This window comes from Vitis riparia, chromosome 2 (genome assembly GCF_004353265.1).
Source record: "Vitis riparia cultivar Riparia Gloire de Montpellier isolate 1030 chromosome 2, EGFV_Vit.rip_1.0, whole genome shotgun sequence".
NCBI classification, from domain to species: Eukaryota; Viridiplantae; Streptophyta; class Magnoliopsida; order Vitales; family Vitaceae; genus Vitis; species Vitis riparia.
The window spans coordinates 16439273-16455437 of record NC_048432.1 but is presented as its reverse complement, the minus strand read 5'-3'; the positions used below and the strand labels follow the sequence as shown (position 1 = coordinate 16455437).

The following is a 16165-nucleotide window of genomic DNA, read 5'->3' as shown; positions in this document are numbered from 1 at the left end:
TAATAATAAACTAGATAAATAGAACTAGAACAAAATAATAATGAATTAGATAATCAAATAGGGAATATAGAACTCAACGGAGTTCAAATAAATTTATTTCCTATTTCTAGGTTTTTTGAGAATGAGATGTACTCAGAGTATAGTCTATGTTTAGATATGTTTGCAGATAGAGATGAGATTATCATCCTCCCAGTCTACAGACACAGACTCATTGTATCACTTCTTGATTTACATCTCATTCTCATTGTCCACTTTGTCGTCATAATTATAATGGTTATAGTTTAAATGATTAGATTTTACTATAGTGGTTATAGTTTAGATGATTAGATTTTATTGTATACAATTTAAATTTACGTTGTTCCTACTTCTTTGAATTATATGTAATAAATTTTTTATATTTGAATTTGTGAAGGAATGTTATGCTTAATTTATAAAATCTTTAACATATCTTATAGATAATTTTTTTTAAATTAAATTTAATTATACTTAACTTGTTAAAAAAATGTATATACACTTGAAAAAATAAAACTCTTAAAGGTATTATCATATTTTTAATTTGAGTTTTTAAAAAATAAATAGATTACCAATTTCTTTTTTAGTGTGTTAATTTTTTTTTTTTTTAAATGAATTTCGGATTGATATTAATATGAATTTTTGCACATTATAAAAAAAACATATAAAAAACACATTTTGTTATAAAACATTCCAATAATTGGTTCCATCTAGTAAAATTACTACACGTGCATAACATGTGCATTATCTATAAAACATTCCACTCATTTATTCCATTTAGCAAAACTACAGCATGTGCATTATCAATAATGCAAAATTGTAAAAGTGGTTCATATGCAATATTTTATTCGATATTTTGAAAATTTTTAATATTTTTATCCTTGCGCTCACACAATTTATATTATTTTTAATTATTTTAAAAACTTTTTTTCTTCTAAAAACTAATGTTGTTCTTATTATTGTATTTTTTTTTACAAGCACACATGTTTGTTCATATTCCTTTTTATTCTTATTTTGTGTGATATGGGGACCGTACATGCCACATATCCGATCCATTTTCAATGGGATGAGATGACAATGAAGTCTACTTATATAGTTGTAGACCCCATTTGGGGCTCGTTCTCAATTTTTTTCTGCAGGTCATTGTCTTTGCCAAGTGGAGGGCTCTTTCAAAAGCCACGTGCTGCCTCAAGAGAGGCTGCTATGGATTCAGCTAGTGCTATTGAATGAGCCAATGAGGATGAGACACAGAAAAAGGAGATTTTGGAAGGCTGCAGACGGTTGAGGAGGAGCGGATGCCGTTAGGAGCTGCAGGAACCGTGGTGCTTTTCAGAGAGGCTTTTCATGCTGGTCTGGGGGATATTTTTCAGGCAGGGGGTCGGAGAGATATTTTGAGGGAGCTTCAGAGAGAGAGTATGGTTTAGGGAGAGCTAGGAGCAGCAAGCGGGAGGAGAGTGGTGTTTTTGGCTGCTGTTTTCTGGCAGAGGGAAGGAGCCATAGTCTGGAGTAGAGATCTTTGAAAGGGATTCTGAGCTGAGCGCTTACCAGAGACGGAGCAGGGAGTTGCAACCCAAGACTAGTTGAAGAAGAGGCTTTCAGGTATGGTTGTTATGGCTTTCCAGTGCACCTTCATTTTTTTCATATTTCTCATGACTCATTCTCTATGATTTCATCTCTGCTTGTTGGGTTGCTGCATTTTGATGATTTATTAGTTTAACATTTGAAGAACTTGCTGCATTTTAATGTTTTACCCCAACAAACATCTTCCACCTTAACCTACTAATTGCTAGACTCATGGATAAAATAATGAAATGGGTTTAGCATATTCATTAAAAGGTTCCCTGTTCTATTCCTATTTCTACTCCTTTGCTCCTCTGTTTTTCCCTGAAAGAGACTATCAAGCTTTAAGACTGTGAATCTGGGGAGATTGGTTGATGGAGAATGATGATGGTATGAAGAGGAGATTGACAGTTATGGGATCTGAATCTGAAAGTGCCTGCATGAGGTGGATTGCCTTATTACTTCACTGAAGAACAAATATAAGAATTGCTTGTTTCCTTTGGACCTTTGCATGGTCCTGATCTTGTCAAGGATAGAGACGCAGGGAACTCTAAGGGATATGGTTTCTGTGTTTATCAGGATCCAGCTGTGACTGACATTGCTTGAACTTACCGTACTGGGATATTAGCAATGCCCTGGCATGCTGCCTGAATTGCCTGGGCATATGGGACTTTCCCCCAATGACAGCAACTAATCAGCTTTCCACTGCTGATAGCAGTTTGCTGACTGGTGCTGCAGAAGCAAGGCAATCTGGGATTACCGATGATGTTCCATCTTGCTCCACCTCACCATCCGCTAACAACTGCCCATTGTTTCAACATTGGAGGAGATGCGGAAGTTGAAATATGAGATGAAGAAACAATGTGTTGAAGTTCTAGATCAATTGCTGAATATTTCAAAAGAACTTTGCAAACCCAATGCATAATCAACCCTCAGGCACTCCCTTGCCTTCTGAACCCGTTTACCAATAACCATAAGAAGAGCGTCAAGAAGAAAGTTTGTTGGACTATTTCAAATATCGCAGCTGGCAATTGAGGTTGCAGCAGGCACATATCTGGAGCAGAGTCAAGTGAAGATAGTGGGGCTAGTGCTGACAGTCAAAATCAGGGAAAGACAGTAGTGGATATTAACTTGGTTCCATTGGGAGAGGAGTTTGATAACACCACTGCTATGCTGACATGTGAGAGATTTTGGCAGAAGAAAGTGCCTCTAAATAGGGCTCTTTTTGGTAACTATGATGTGTTGTACATTAATTATCCAGAGATTCCTTCTTCATCTAAATCTGGAAGCTACATGGGCAGTGGTCTAAGTGGAAGTGTTGAAGGTTTCCCTATAACTGCAAATTTTGTCAACAAGAGCTAGAAGTTGAATCCTAGAACCATTGCCATCATCGCTTTATCTGGTTTTGTGCTTGTATTAGTGTGCATTGGAGCAATTTCCATTGTTTTTTTAATGGAGATAAGATGCCAGTCAAGTCACTTTTAGAAGAGGAACTTAACGAGAAATTGAGCTTTCTTGGAGGATTGGCTGCTGCTTGCAGAGACCAAGTTCACACTGATATTGAAGTCAAGCCAGGCCACAATGGACCTTCTCTATTTGCACATAGAGCATTATTGCCAGCAAGGTCAGAGATCTTCAAAAACATGCTGGACTCAGAGGGATGCAAAGCTGCACCCAGTAATACCATAACACTCCCGGAATTAAACCATGAAGAGCTGGACTCTCTCCTCGATTTCCTCTACAGTGGAGCCACGACTGCAGGGCAAGCTTATGAAGCAATTATGGAGATCAAGCTGCTCCAGTGGCAGCCATGGTTGGAATGAGTAGCGATAATCGAAGTTTGGTGGATGTTCCGGGTATTTGGGCATGAGAGAATCTGGGTGTTGATGGGCAATGCATTAGTCAACCTCCTCACTTTTCATCAGGTTATCTTCAGCAGCCTTTTCCTTATGGGACAGAAGCTGTACCGTGTTATTCATGGTATTTGACTTATGTTGGGGATGCTACAGATGGAACCATGCATGCATAGTCATTCATTCATGCCTTGCCATTACTCACTTCCAATAACCTAAACCTTATTTCATACCCAGCTGAATTTGTTAGCCACATCCTCACACTCACCATGCCCACGTTGCATTCCTTTTTCATTAGTCTCGAACACACCGCACCACCCATTTCTCTGATCATCATTCCACTCATTCCAATTTCTCAAATCCCATGTGCACGTAGTCATCATGCATGCTCCTATGGCCATCAAATCCATCGCCTCGTACCCACCGAACTCCTAAGAACCATTTCACACACCACCCATGGCTATGCTTTGCACCAATCTCACGCGCATGGCCGACTTCATGCTCATTCCTCCCATTCAGCACTTCCAGGTGCACCACTACAGGATTTCGGCATTTGCTAGAGGAAACGATGCATGTAATCTGTGCACTAGTTGACATGATTGGCTCAAGGTTTAGGATATTGGGATATGATGCTCATTGCCAATCCCTTAAAGGTTACTGCTGTTAGTTTCATTTACTGAAGATAAAATCGGGTTATTGCTAAGCCCGCATGCAAGCTTATTCCTCATCTCGATGTCTTCAACATTTGAATGGCTTTACACTGAAGGACGGAAGTCAGGAGCTAAAAACAAGAGAAACTGTGGATTGATTTTGATAATGGCAGAGAAGGGCAGAGTGTGTGTGACAGTCGCCGATGGGTACGTTGCTTCATAGGACGTCAAGCTTCTTATCTCCAAGGGCTACATTGTCCATGGAACTGTTAGAGATCCCAGTGATGGAAAGGATGCTCATTTGAAGAAACTTGAGAAAGCATCTGAGAACCTGAAACTCTTTTAAGACAGATTTGCTGGAGTACGGAGCTTTTTGTTCTGCCTTTGAAGGATGTGATGGAGTGTTCCATACTGCCAGTCCCGTCCCCCCTACAACTGTAGCGAATCCCGAGGTAGAATTAATGAAGCCTCTTGCAGCAACTCTGATGTGATACATCTGGTGGTGTTCTAGAAGCTTATAATGAGCAAATATGAGATTTGCTAGTTATAGGAACTTAACTTGGGGTTATCACAAGTGAACTTGAAATAAGGCAAGCGGGTGAAGGGACATGTCATGAGCTTGGATTGGTTGAAGCATATGTGAACCATAATAGCGGGGTCAGAGGGATTTTACAATCTGGCAGTAATGTAAGGGTTGTCATCTCACCTGATGTTAGTGAGCACGGCATCCCATACCCAAATACACCTACCTGCATGCATGGATACCACGTATACAAGCTTCAATGGGATATCCTCAGGTAAATTTGACTGCCATGGGTCCTACAAATGGTCCCTTGATCGAGCCTGCCTGGAGGGGCCTCAAATATGCAATTTCCTCAAGGGGAGGCTGATCATGATCTCTGGCATAAGCAAGATGGAAGATCTACTGCAAGGTTTGATCCTGACAATGGAGGTTTTCGGGTGCTTCAGTTAGAAAATAAGCAACAGTCAACTTCACCGGGTTTTAACTTTTTGGCTGCATCGAAGGTGGCAGTGGCGGAGATAAGATCTTTCAGCTAAGGGTTCATGTAGAGGCCACGCACGGGTAGTCCATGTAGATGTGGCAAGTGAAGTCAATGGAAGAGTTGAATCTGACCCATTGATAAAGTTTGCATGGAATGAGTCACAAGATAAACTTTGAAAATGCCAATATGGTTGAAGAACTCACCAGTCTTGACCGATGCAAGGGCTTGACTTTTCCTGAGATACTAGATATGATCAATGAGCCCAAAGAGCCCTCAGACAAGCCACTGGGAAGCTGAGAGCAATGCTTCAGTCAGCAGAGGAACAAGTCAGGAGCTTGAAAATAGCAGAGCACATTCCTGAGTCAATCAGCAGCCAAGACAATTCCTAATGGAACCCACTGCTTGTCTACACGTCAGCCAGCCTTACATGCTGATTGTAAGCGCATCAGATGACTGTACTGTCATTTTATAGGATCTCAGCTCCTTGGTTTTTGTCAGGCAGCTTCCTCAGTTCCTGGCATCGATTTCAACCATATAGGTAAATGACTTGACCGGGGAGATTGTCACAGCAGCTGGAGTTCTCCTTTCCATTCGGAGCATTAATGGTGACAGCCTTGCAGTGATCAACACGTCCCAACCTCCTTCCGATTCCATTCTATCAGTTACAAGTTATACATTTTCTGATTGGCTAGACACAAATTGGTACGTAACAGGTCACCAGAATGGGGCTGTTAAGGTATGGAAAATGGGCTACTCTCTGTTTGAAGGGAAGATCATCAGAATTTCAAAAAGGAGAAAATGGCAGCTGCAATCACCAACTTCAAGGTGGAATATCATTTGCACCTCAGGCCCATGTGCATGGCCACCTTTTGAGCCATGTGCCACCCCCTCAAACTCTTTCCTTTTGATTTCAAAATAATAATTTCCAACCCCGTTTTGAAATGATTTTCCAATTTCTGATTTTTTAAATGATTTCAAGTCATCAAATTTTCCATCCTTAGGGTTTTTAGATACCAACATCCCATTTTCAATAAAATTTGGTTGCCATTTTCTTTTCGGCGAGCCACTTTTGCATTTTCTTTATTTTAAAAATGTTTTTAAAATAAGTAAGAATTAAATTCCGTAATTCCAAGTGATGGAATTTATGGAATTGATTCATGCAAAATAAACAGGCTTTGGTAGGGCCCAACATCAAATAAATTTTCATCAAAATAAAAGTGAATTTGAATGAAGTGCCATACGTGCCTTTGATGATTTCGTACTCGATTTAGTGACATGTGAGTTATGTTTATGCTCTTTATTGTGCACTAACCCTCTCTCTTGATAGCGCATAGTGGCTCGCTGCTCAGGTACGCACTCATTCCCACTCTGGTTGTTTATGCATTTTCTGATTCTCACATGTGCATGATTTATTCGGGGTATCCATTGATTTACTCATCCATTGCCATGATTGCTTCATTTCATTAGTAGAGACCCGACTTTAGGGACTTAGAGGGGTGCTACGGTCTTTACCGTACCTTCCCGATAAGTAACCTGACCCCCGAACCCGATCCGGTTTTTCACAGACCACCTTTTTCAAAATAAGGAGTCACACTTAGGGTTTTTCTTTCTTATTTTGTTTACCCTTTAAAAAAATAAAACAAAAATAAGTGGCGACTCCAAGTCATTTTTGAATAAATAAAATCATTTTTAAAATAAAAATCGAGCTCGCCATCGAGTGGGAAACGCATTGAGCCGAAATGCGAGGTCCACAATAGTATTAATAGCTGTGGCAATTAGTGTAGCATTATTGATATGTTATTTTATTTTAAGGTAATGTATTAAATCACAATATAGATTCAAACAATGAACAAAATAATAATGAACTAAATAATCAAATAGAGAATATAGAACTCAATGGAATATAGTACTCAGAGTGTAGTATATGTTTAGATACGTTTGCAGATGGAGATAAGATTATAATCCTCCCAGTCCCAGTCGACAGACACATTTATCATACTCATTGTATCACTTCTTGGTTTACATCTCGTTCTCATTGTCCACTTTGTTGTCATGACTATAGTGGTTATAGTTTAGATGATTAGATTTTATTGTATACAATTTAAATTTAAATTGTTCCTACTTCTTTGAATTATATGTAATAAATTTTTTATATTTGAATATTCTTTTTCAAGTTGTGAATGAATGTTATGCTTAATTTATAAAATCTTTAACATATATATAAATAAACATCGGGACATGAGTATTGCCATATTAATTTTTCTTAAATTAAATTTAATTATACTTAACTTGTTAACAAAAATGTCTATAAAAATTAAAACTCTTAAAATAAATTTTGAATTTTATTTATTCTAGTATTAAAAAATTAAAGGTATTATCATATTTTTAATTTGAGTTTTTAAAAAATAAATAGATTACCGATTTCTTTTTTAGTGTGTTAATTTTTTTTTTTTTTTTTAAAATGAATTTCGGATTGATATTAATATGAATTTTTGCACATTATAAAAAAAACATATAAAAAACACATTTTGTTATAAAGCATTCCAATAATTGGTTCCATCTAGTAAAACTACTACACGTGCATAACATGTGCATTATCTATAAAACATTCCACTAATTTGTTCCATTTAACAAAACTACTACACGTGCATAGCATGTGCATTATCAATAATGCAAAATTGTAAAAGTGGTTCAAATGCAATATTTTTATCCGATATTTTGAAAATTTTTAATTTTTTTATCCTTGCGTTCACACAATTTATATTATTTTTTATTATTTTAAAAACTTTTTTTCTTCTAAAAACTAATGTTGTTCTTATTATTGTATTTTTTTTTACGGGCACACATGTTTGTTCATATTCCTTTTTATTCTTATTTTGTGTGATATGGGGACCGTACATGGCACATATCCGATCCATTTTCAATGGGATGAGATGACAATGAAGTATACTTATATAGTATTAATAGTTGTGGCAATTGGTGTAGCATTACTGATATGTTATTTTATTTTAAGGGTATGTATGAAATCAGACAATATAGATTCAAACAATGAACAAAATAATAATGAACTAGATAATCAAATAGGAAATATAGAACTCAACGGAATTCAAATAAATTTATTTCCTATTTCTAAGTTTTCTGAGCATGAGATGTACTCATAGTGTAGTACATGTTTAGATACGTTTGCAGATGGAGATAAGATTATAATCCTTCCAGTCCCAGTCGGTAGACACATTTATCATACTCATTGTATCACTTCTTGGTTTGCATCTCGTTCTCATTGTCCACTTTGTCGTCATGACTATAATAGTTATAGTTTAGATTATTAGATTTTATTGTATACAATTTAAATTTAAATCGTTCCTACTTCTTTGAATTATATGTAATAATTTTTTTATATTTGAATATTCTTTTTCAAGTTGTGAAGGAATGTTATGCTTAATTTATAAAATCATTAACATATTTTATAGATATAAATAAACATTGGGACATGAGTATTGCCATATTAATTTTTCTTAAATTAAATTTAATTATACTTAACTTGTTAAAAAAATGTCTATAAAAATTAAAACTCTTAAAATAAATTTTGAATTTTATTTATTCTAGTATTAAAAAAATTAAAGGTATTATCATATTTTTAATTTGAGTTTTAAAAAAATAAATAGATTGCCGATTTCTTTTTAGTGTGTTAATTTTTATTTTTTTTAAAAAATGAATTTCGGATTGATATTAATATGAATTTTTGCACATTATAAAAAAACATATAAAAAACACATTTTGTTATAAAGCATTCCAATAATTGGTTCCATCTAGTAAAACTACTACACGTGCATAACATGTGCATTATCTATAAAACATTCCACTAATTTGTTCCATTTATCAAAACTACTACATGTGCATAGCATGTGCATTATCAATAATGCAAAATTGTAAAAGTGGTTCAAATGCAATATTTTTATCCGATATTTTGAAAATTTTTAATTTTTTTATCCTTGCGTTCACACAATTTATATTATTTTTTATTATTTTAAAAACTTTTATTCTTCTAAAAACTAATGTTGTTCTTATTATTGTATTTTTTTTACAGGCACACATATTTGTTCATATTCCTTTTTATTCTTATTTTGTGTGATATGGGGACCATACATACCACATATCCGATCCATTTTCAATGGGATGAGATGACAATGAAGTCTACTTATATAGTATTAATAGTTGTGGCAATTAGTGTAACATTACTGATATGTTATTTTATTTTAAGGTTATGTATTAAATCACACAATATAGATTCAAACAATGAACAAAATAATAATGAACTAGATAATCAAATAAGGAATATAGAACTCAACGGAGTTCAAATAAATTTATTTCCTATTTCTAAGTTTTCTTAGCATGAGATGTACTCAGAGTGTAGTATATGTTTAGATACGTTTGCAGATGGAGATAAGATTATAATCCTTCCCGTCCCAGTCGGTAGACACATTTATCATACTCATTGTATCACTTCTTGGTTTACATCTCATTCTCATTGTCCACTTTGTTGTCATGACCATAGTGGTTATGAGTTCAAATAAATTTATTTCCTATTTCTAAGTTTTCTGAGCATGAGATGTACTCAGAGTGAAGTATATGTTTAGATACGTTCGCAAATAGAGATAAGATTATAATCCTCCCAGTCCCAGTCGGCAGAAATATTTATCATACTCATTGTATCACTTCTTGGTTTACATCTCGTTCTCATTGTCTACTTTGTCGTCATGACTATAGTGGTTATAGTTTAGATGATTAGATTTTATTGTATACAATTTAAATTTAAATTGTTCCTACTTCTTTGAATTATATGTAATAAATTTTTTATATTTGAATATTCTTTTTCAAGTTGTAAAGGAATGTTATGCTTAATTTATAAAATCTTTAACATATCTTAAAGATATAAATAAGCATCGGGACATGAGTATTGCCATATTAATTTTTCTTAAATTAAATTTAATTATACTTAACTTGTTAAAAAAAATGTCTATAAAAATTAAAACTCTTAAAATAAATTTTGAATTTTATTTATTCTATTATTAAAAAAATTAAAGGTATTATCATATTTTTAATTTGAGTTTTTAAAAAATAAATAGATTACCGATTTCTTTTTTAGTGTGTTATTATTTTTTTTTTTAAAAAATGAATTACAGATTGATTTTAATATGAAATTTTGCACATTAGAAAAAAAATATAAAAAAACACATTTTGTTATAAAGCATTCCAATAATTTGTTCCATTTAATAAAACTACTACACGTGCATAACATGTGTGTTATCAATAATGCAAAATTGCAAAAGTGGTTCAAAAGCAATATTTTTATCCGATATTTTGGAAATTTTTAATATTTTTATCCTTGTGTTCACACAATTTATATTATTTTTTATTATTTTAAAAACTTTTTTTCTTCTAAAAACTAATGTTGTTCTTATTATTGTATTTTTTTTACAGGCACACATGTTTGTTCATATTCCTTTTTATTCTTATTTTGTGCGATATGGGGACCGTACATGGCACATATCCGATCCATTTTCAATGGGATGAGATGACAATGAAGTATACTTATATAGTATTAATAGTTGTGGCATTTAATGTAGCATTACTGATATGTTATTTTATTTTAAGGGTATGTATTAAATCAGACAATATAGATTCAAACAATGAACAAAATAATAATGAACTAGATAATCAAATAGGGAATAGAGAACTCAACGAAGTTCAAATAAATTTATTTCCTATTTCTAAGTTTTCTGAGCATGAGATGTACTCAGAGTGTAGTATATGTTTAGATACGTTTGCAGATGGAAATAAGATTATAATCTTCCCAGTCCCAATCGGCAGACACATTTATCATACTCATTGTATCACTTCTCGTTCTCATTGTCCACTTTGTTGTCATGACTATAGTGGTTATGAGTTCAAATAAATTTATTTCCTATTTCTAAGTTTCCTGAGCATGAGATACTCAGAGTGTACTATATGTTTAGATACGTTTGCAAATGGAGATAAGATTATAATCCTCCCCGTCCTAGTCGGCAGACACATTTATCATACTCATTGTATCACTTCTTGGTTTACATCTCATTCTCATTGTCTACTTTGTCGTCATGACTATAGTGGTTATAGTTTGATGATTAGATTTTATTGTATACAATTTAAATTTAAATTGTTCCCACTTCTTTGAATTATATGTAATAAATTTTTTATATTTGAATATTCTTTTTCAAGTTGTGAAGGAATATTATGCTTAATTTATAAAATCTTTAACATATCTTATAGATATAAATAAACATCGGGACATGAGTATTGTCATATTAATTTTTCTTAAATTAAATTTAATTATACTTAACTTGTTAAAAAAATGTCTATAAAAATTAAAACTCTTAAAATAAATTTTGAATTTTATTTATTCTAGTATTAAAAAAATTAAAGGTGTTATCATATTTTTAATTTGAGTTTTTAAAAAATAAATAGATTACCGATTTCTTTTTTAGTGTGTTAATTTTTTAAAAAAAAAAAAATGAATTACGGATTGATTTTAATATGAAATTTTGCACATTAGAAAAAAATATATAAAAAAACACATTTTGTTATAAAGCATTCCAATAATTGGTTCCATTTAGTAAAACTACTGCACGTGTATAACATGAACATTATCTATAAAACATTCCAATAATTTGTTCCATTTAACAAAACTACTACACGTGCATAGTATGTGCGTTATCAATAATGCAAAATTGCAAAAGTGGTTCAAAAGCAATATTTTTATTTGATATTTTGGAAAATTTTAATATTTTTATCCTTGCGTTCACACAATTTATATTATTTTTTATTATTTTAAAAACACTTTTTTTCTTCTAAAAACTAATGTTGTTCTTATTATTGTATTTTTTTTTTACAAGTACACATGTTCGTTCATATTCCTTTTTATTCTTATTTTGTGCGATATGAGGACCGTACATGCCACATATTTAATAGTTGTGGCAATTAGTGTAACATTACTAATATGTTATTTTATTTTAGGGCTATGTATTAAATCACACAATGAACAAAATAATAATGAACTAGATAATCAAATAGGGAATATAAAACTCAATGGAGTTCAAATAAATTTATTTCCTATTTCTAGGTTTTCTGAACATGAGATGTACTCAGAGTGTAGTATATGTTTAGATGCGTTTGCAGATGGGGATGAGATTATCATCCTCCCGGTCTACAGAGACATTTATTATACTCATTGTATCGCTTCTTTGTTTACATCTCATTCTTACTGTCCACTTTGTCGTCATGACTATAGTGGTTATAGTTTAGAAGATTAGATTTTATTATACACAATTTAAATTTACATTGTTCCTATTTCTTTTGAATTATATGTAATAAATTTTTTATATTTGAATATTCTTTTTCAAGTTGTGAAGGAATGTTATGCTTAATTTATAAAATCTTTTGTAGGGAATTAAACCGAATTCCCAACCTGTGAGAAACAAAAATTAGAGAAAACACACGCCAAAGAAAAACAATCACACGCACAAGACAGTATTTACGTGGTTCGGCAATTTGCCTACGTCCACGGAGTTGCAGGGATATCATTATTATCAAGGAAGAATATAGAGTACAACCTAGCGGCTACAATATTCTTTATATATATATAACACGGCAACCCCACCATATAAAAAACCTTAATTACAAAAGGTGGTTCCACAATGGGCTAAACGGGCCCAACAGGCCTCAATAAATCTCCCATTAAAAAGCCATGCAATATTATTCGGGTCGGGTCGTCAAACCGGATCAAACAAAACTAGGCTCCACAAAGCCCAACAAATCTCCCACTTGGAGACTAGTCCAATCACCAACATCAAACCGCTATCCTCCAAGAAACAATCCTTCATCCCTACAACTCATCCTCCTGTCCTCAAGCTAGAAGACCAATTGAAGCTGGCACAGCTTCAACTTCTCAATAGTGACACCCTTAGTCAACATGTCTGCCGTGTTCTTAGATCCACAAATCTTCTCAAGTATTACCAGTTTATCTTCAACAAGATAACGAATAAAGTGGTATTTTGTTTGTATATGCTTCGACTTTGAATGAAAAGCCAAATTTTTGGCAAGAAAAATTGCACTCTGACTGTCACTGTGTAGAATGCCCATCTCCTGCTTCTTACCCAATTCATCTAAGAAACCATGTAACCAAATCATCTCCTTTCCAGCTTTAGTTGCTACAACATACTCAGCTTCTGTAGTAGACAAAGTAACAATTTTCTATAGATTTGAAGCCCATGATATAGCTGTACCAGCTAAAGTAAAAACAAACCCAGTAGTACTCTTTCTACTATCAATATCACCAGCAAAATCAGCATCTACATAACCCTGCAATTTCAAATTTGCACTTGTGAAGCAAAGACATGTATCTAATGAACCCTTCAGATATCTTAGAATCCACTTGACTGCCTCCCAATGTTGCTTTCTAGGCCTACTCATGAATCTACTCACAACTCCCACTGCATGTGCAATGTCTGGCCTTGTACACACCATAGCATACATCAAGCTGCCAATAGCTGAGGCATAGGGCACCTTGCTCATATGGTCTCTTTCTTCTTCTGTTTTCGGTGACTGTTTTTTGCTTAGTTTGAAATGACTCCCCAAGGGTGTGCTCACTGGTTTAGCTTCATTCATGTTGAACCTGCTGAGAACTTTCTTCACATACTCTGACTGTGAAAGCTTCAATGTACCATTAGTCTTGTCTCTAATGATTCTCATACCAAGAATTTGCTTTGCAGCTCCCAAATCCTTCATTGCAAATTGTTTGGACAATTGCTTCTTCAGATTATTAATCTCCTCAATGTCAAACCCTGCAATAAGCATATCATCCACATACAATAGTAATATGATGTAAGAATTGTTAAAAGACTTAACATAGCAACAATGATCAGCTTCACATCTCTTGAACCCAATTCTATGCATAAAACTGTCAAACTTCTTGTACCACTGTCTAGGAGCTTGTTTAAGGCCATACAAACTCTTTCTTAGTTTGCAGACTAGATTCTCTTGTCCCTGAACAATGAACCCTTCTGGCTGAATCATGTAAAGGTATTCCTCCAAGTCACCATGAAGGAATGCTGTCTTCACATCTAACTGCTCAAGATGTAAGTTTTCTGCAGCCACCATTCCAAGTACAAGTCTAATTGTTGACATCTTCACAACTGGAGAAAATATCTCTGTGTAGTCAATGCCCTCCTTCTACTGGAACCCTTTAACAACTAATCTGGCCTTGTAACGTTTGCTACCATCATGCTCATTCTTTATTCTGTATACCCACTTGTTGTGCAAAGCCTTCTTTCCTACTGGCAATTCAGTTAGTTCCCAATTTTGATTCCCCAACAGGGAATCCATCTCATCCTTCATGGCTAACTCCCACTTGCTTGAATTCTCATCTTGCAAGGCTTCATCATAACACTCTGGCTCACCACCATCAGTCAACAGGAGATAATTTAAAACAGGTGAATAACGCTGCGGAGGTCTAATGTTCCTGGAAGATCTGCGAACTTCAGCTACAGGTGTACTCAAATCTACCTGTGAATTTACATTCTCCTTATCTTCTTCACCCCCTTTTTGGACAGTACTTTCAGTCAATTCATCTAAGTTGACAAACTCAGATTTCTTTTGATCTATCTCTGTAATATCTGACACTACAGTTGACCTGTCCTTGTACATAACCTGTTCATTAAATATCACATTTCTACTTCTGATGATTTTCCTGTTTTGTTCATCCCAAAACCTATAGCCAAATTTCTCATCACCATAACCAATGAAAAAACATATTTTTGACTTTGCATCAAGTTTACTACGAGCATCAGAATCAATATGAACATAAGAAACACAACCAAAAACTTTTAAATGTGAAAACTTCACCTCTTTACCGCTCCAAACCTCCTCAGGAAGTCTGAACTCCATGGGAACTGATGGTCCTCGGTTTATAAGGTAAGCTGCAGTGCTAACAGCATCAGCCCAAAAAGTTTTTGGTAGTCCAGCATGCAACCTCATACTTCTAGCACGCTCATTGAGAGTTCTGTTCATGCGCTCAGCCACACCATTCTGCTGTGGTGTCCCAGGAATGGTCTTCTCCATCCTAATTCCCTGTGCAGCACAATACTCACTGAACCCTCCATCTATGTACTCTCCTCCATTATCTGACCTTAGACATTTTACTTTCAAGCCTGTTTCTGTCTCAACCATGGCCTTCCACTTCTTAAAAGTTTCAAATACATCATATTTATTTTTCAGAAAATAAACTCATACCTTTCTACTTGAGTCATCAATAAAGGTGATGTAGTACCTTGAACCTCCTAGGGATGCAACCGGAGAAGGCCCCCACAAATCAGTGTGTACTAGTTCCAATTTTTCAGCCTTCGGTGTCCTGCCAGTTTTCAAAAAACTCATTTTTTTTTGCTTTCCTAAGATGCAACTTTCACACATGTCAAAATCAATGGACTTCAATTCTGGTAGTTTTCCTTTTGACAACAACATCTTCATCCCTTTCTCACTCATGTGACCAAGTCTACGGTGCCATAGGCTTGTATCAATACTTGCATCAGCAACTGCAATTGTGTCTCTTGGACATGAGGTCATATACAGAGTACCAGTCTTCTTTCCACGAGCCAATACCCTATCTCCCTTTGTAACCTTCCAAGTACCACCAACAAATAGTATTGCATGTCCTTCATCATCAAGTTGTCCAACAGAAATCAAATTCCTCCTCAGGTCAGGAATATGTCGAACCTTCTCCAGTAACCAAACAGACCCATTGGGCAAAGATATCCGGACGTCTCCCAGACCCACAACATCCAAGGCTGAACCATCAGCCAAATACACCTTACCAAAATCACCTGCAACATAATTCTGTATGATTTCTCGGTGTGGAGTGGTATGAAACGAAGCTCCTGAATCCAAAACCCAATCATCAAGTGGACTGTCTACTGCAAGAAGTAATGCATCTTGTACCTCTTCTGTTACAACATTAGCAGAATCATCTTCATTCTTCTTCTTAGGGCTTTTGCAT

The 16165-nt window shown here is 34.6% G+C and overlaps 1 protein-coding gene across 1 annotated transcript; it reads left to right on the top strand.

Annotated features, from left to right (window-relative positions):
• The first annotated feature begins 3035 nt into the window (after positions 1–3035).
• LOC117930744 (BTB/POZ domain-containing protein At1g01640-like) lies at positions 3036–3395 on the top strand. The gene has a single exon (XM_034851433.1). It carries the CDS (start codon positions 3036–3038, stop codon positions 3393–3395), a length of 360 nt encoding a protein of 119 aa, XP_034707324.1.
• The last annotated feature ends 12770 nt before the right edge of the window (positions 3396–16165 follow it).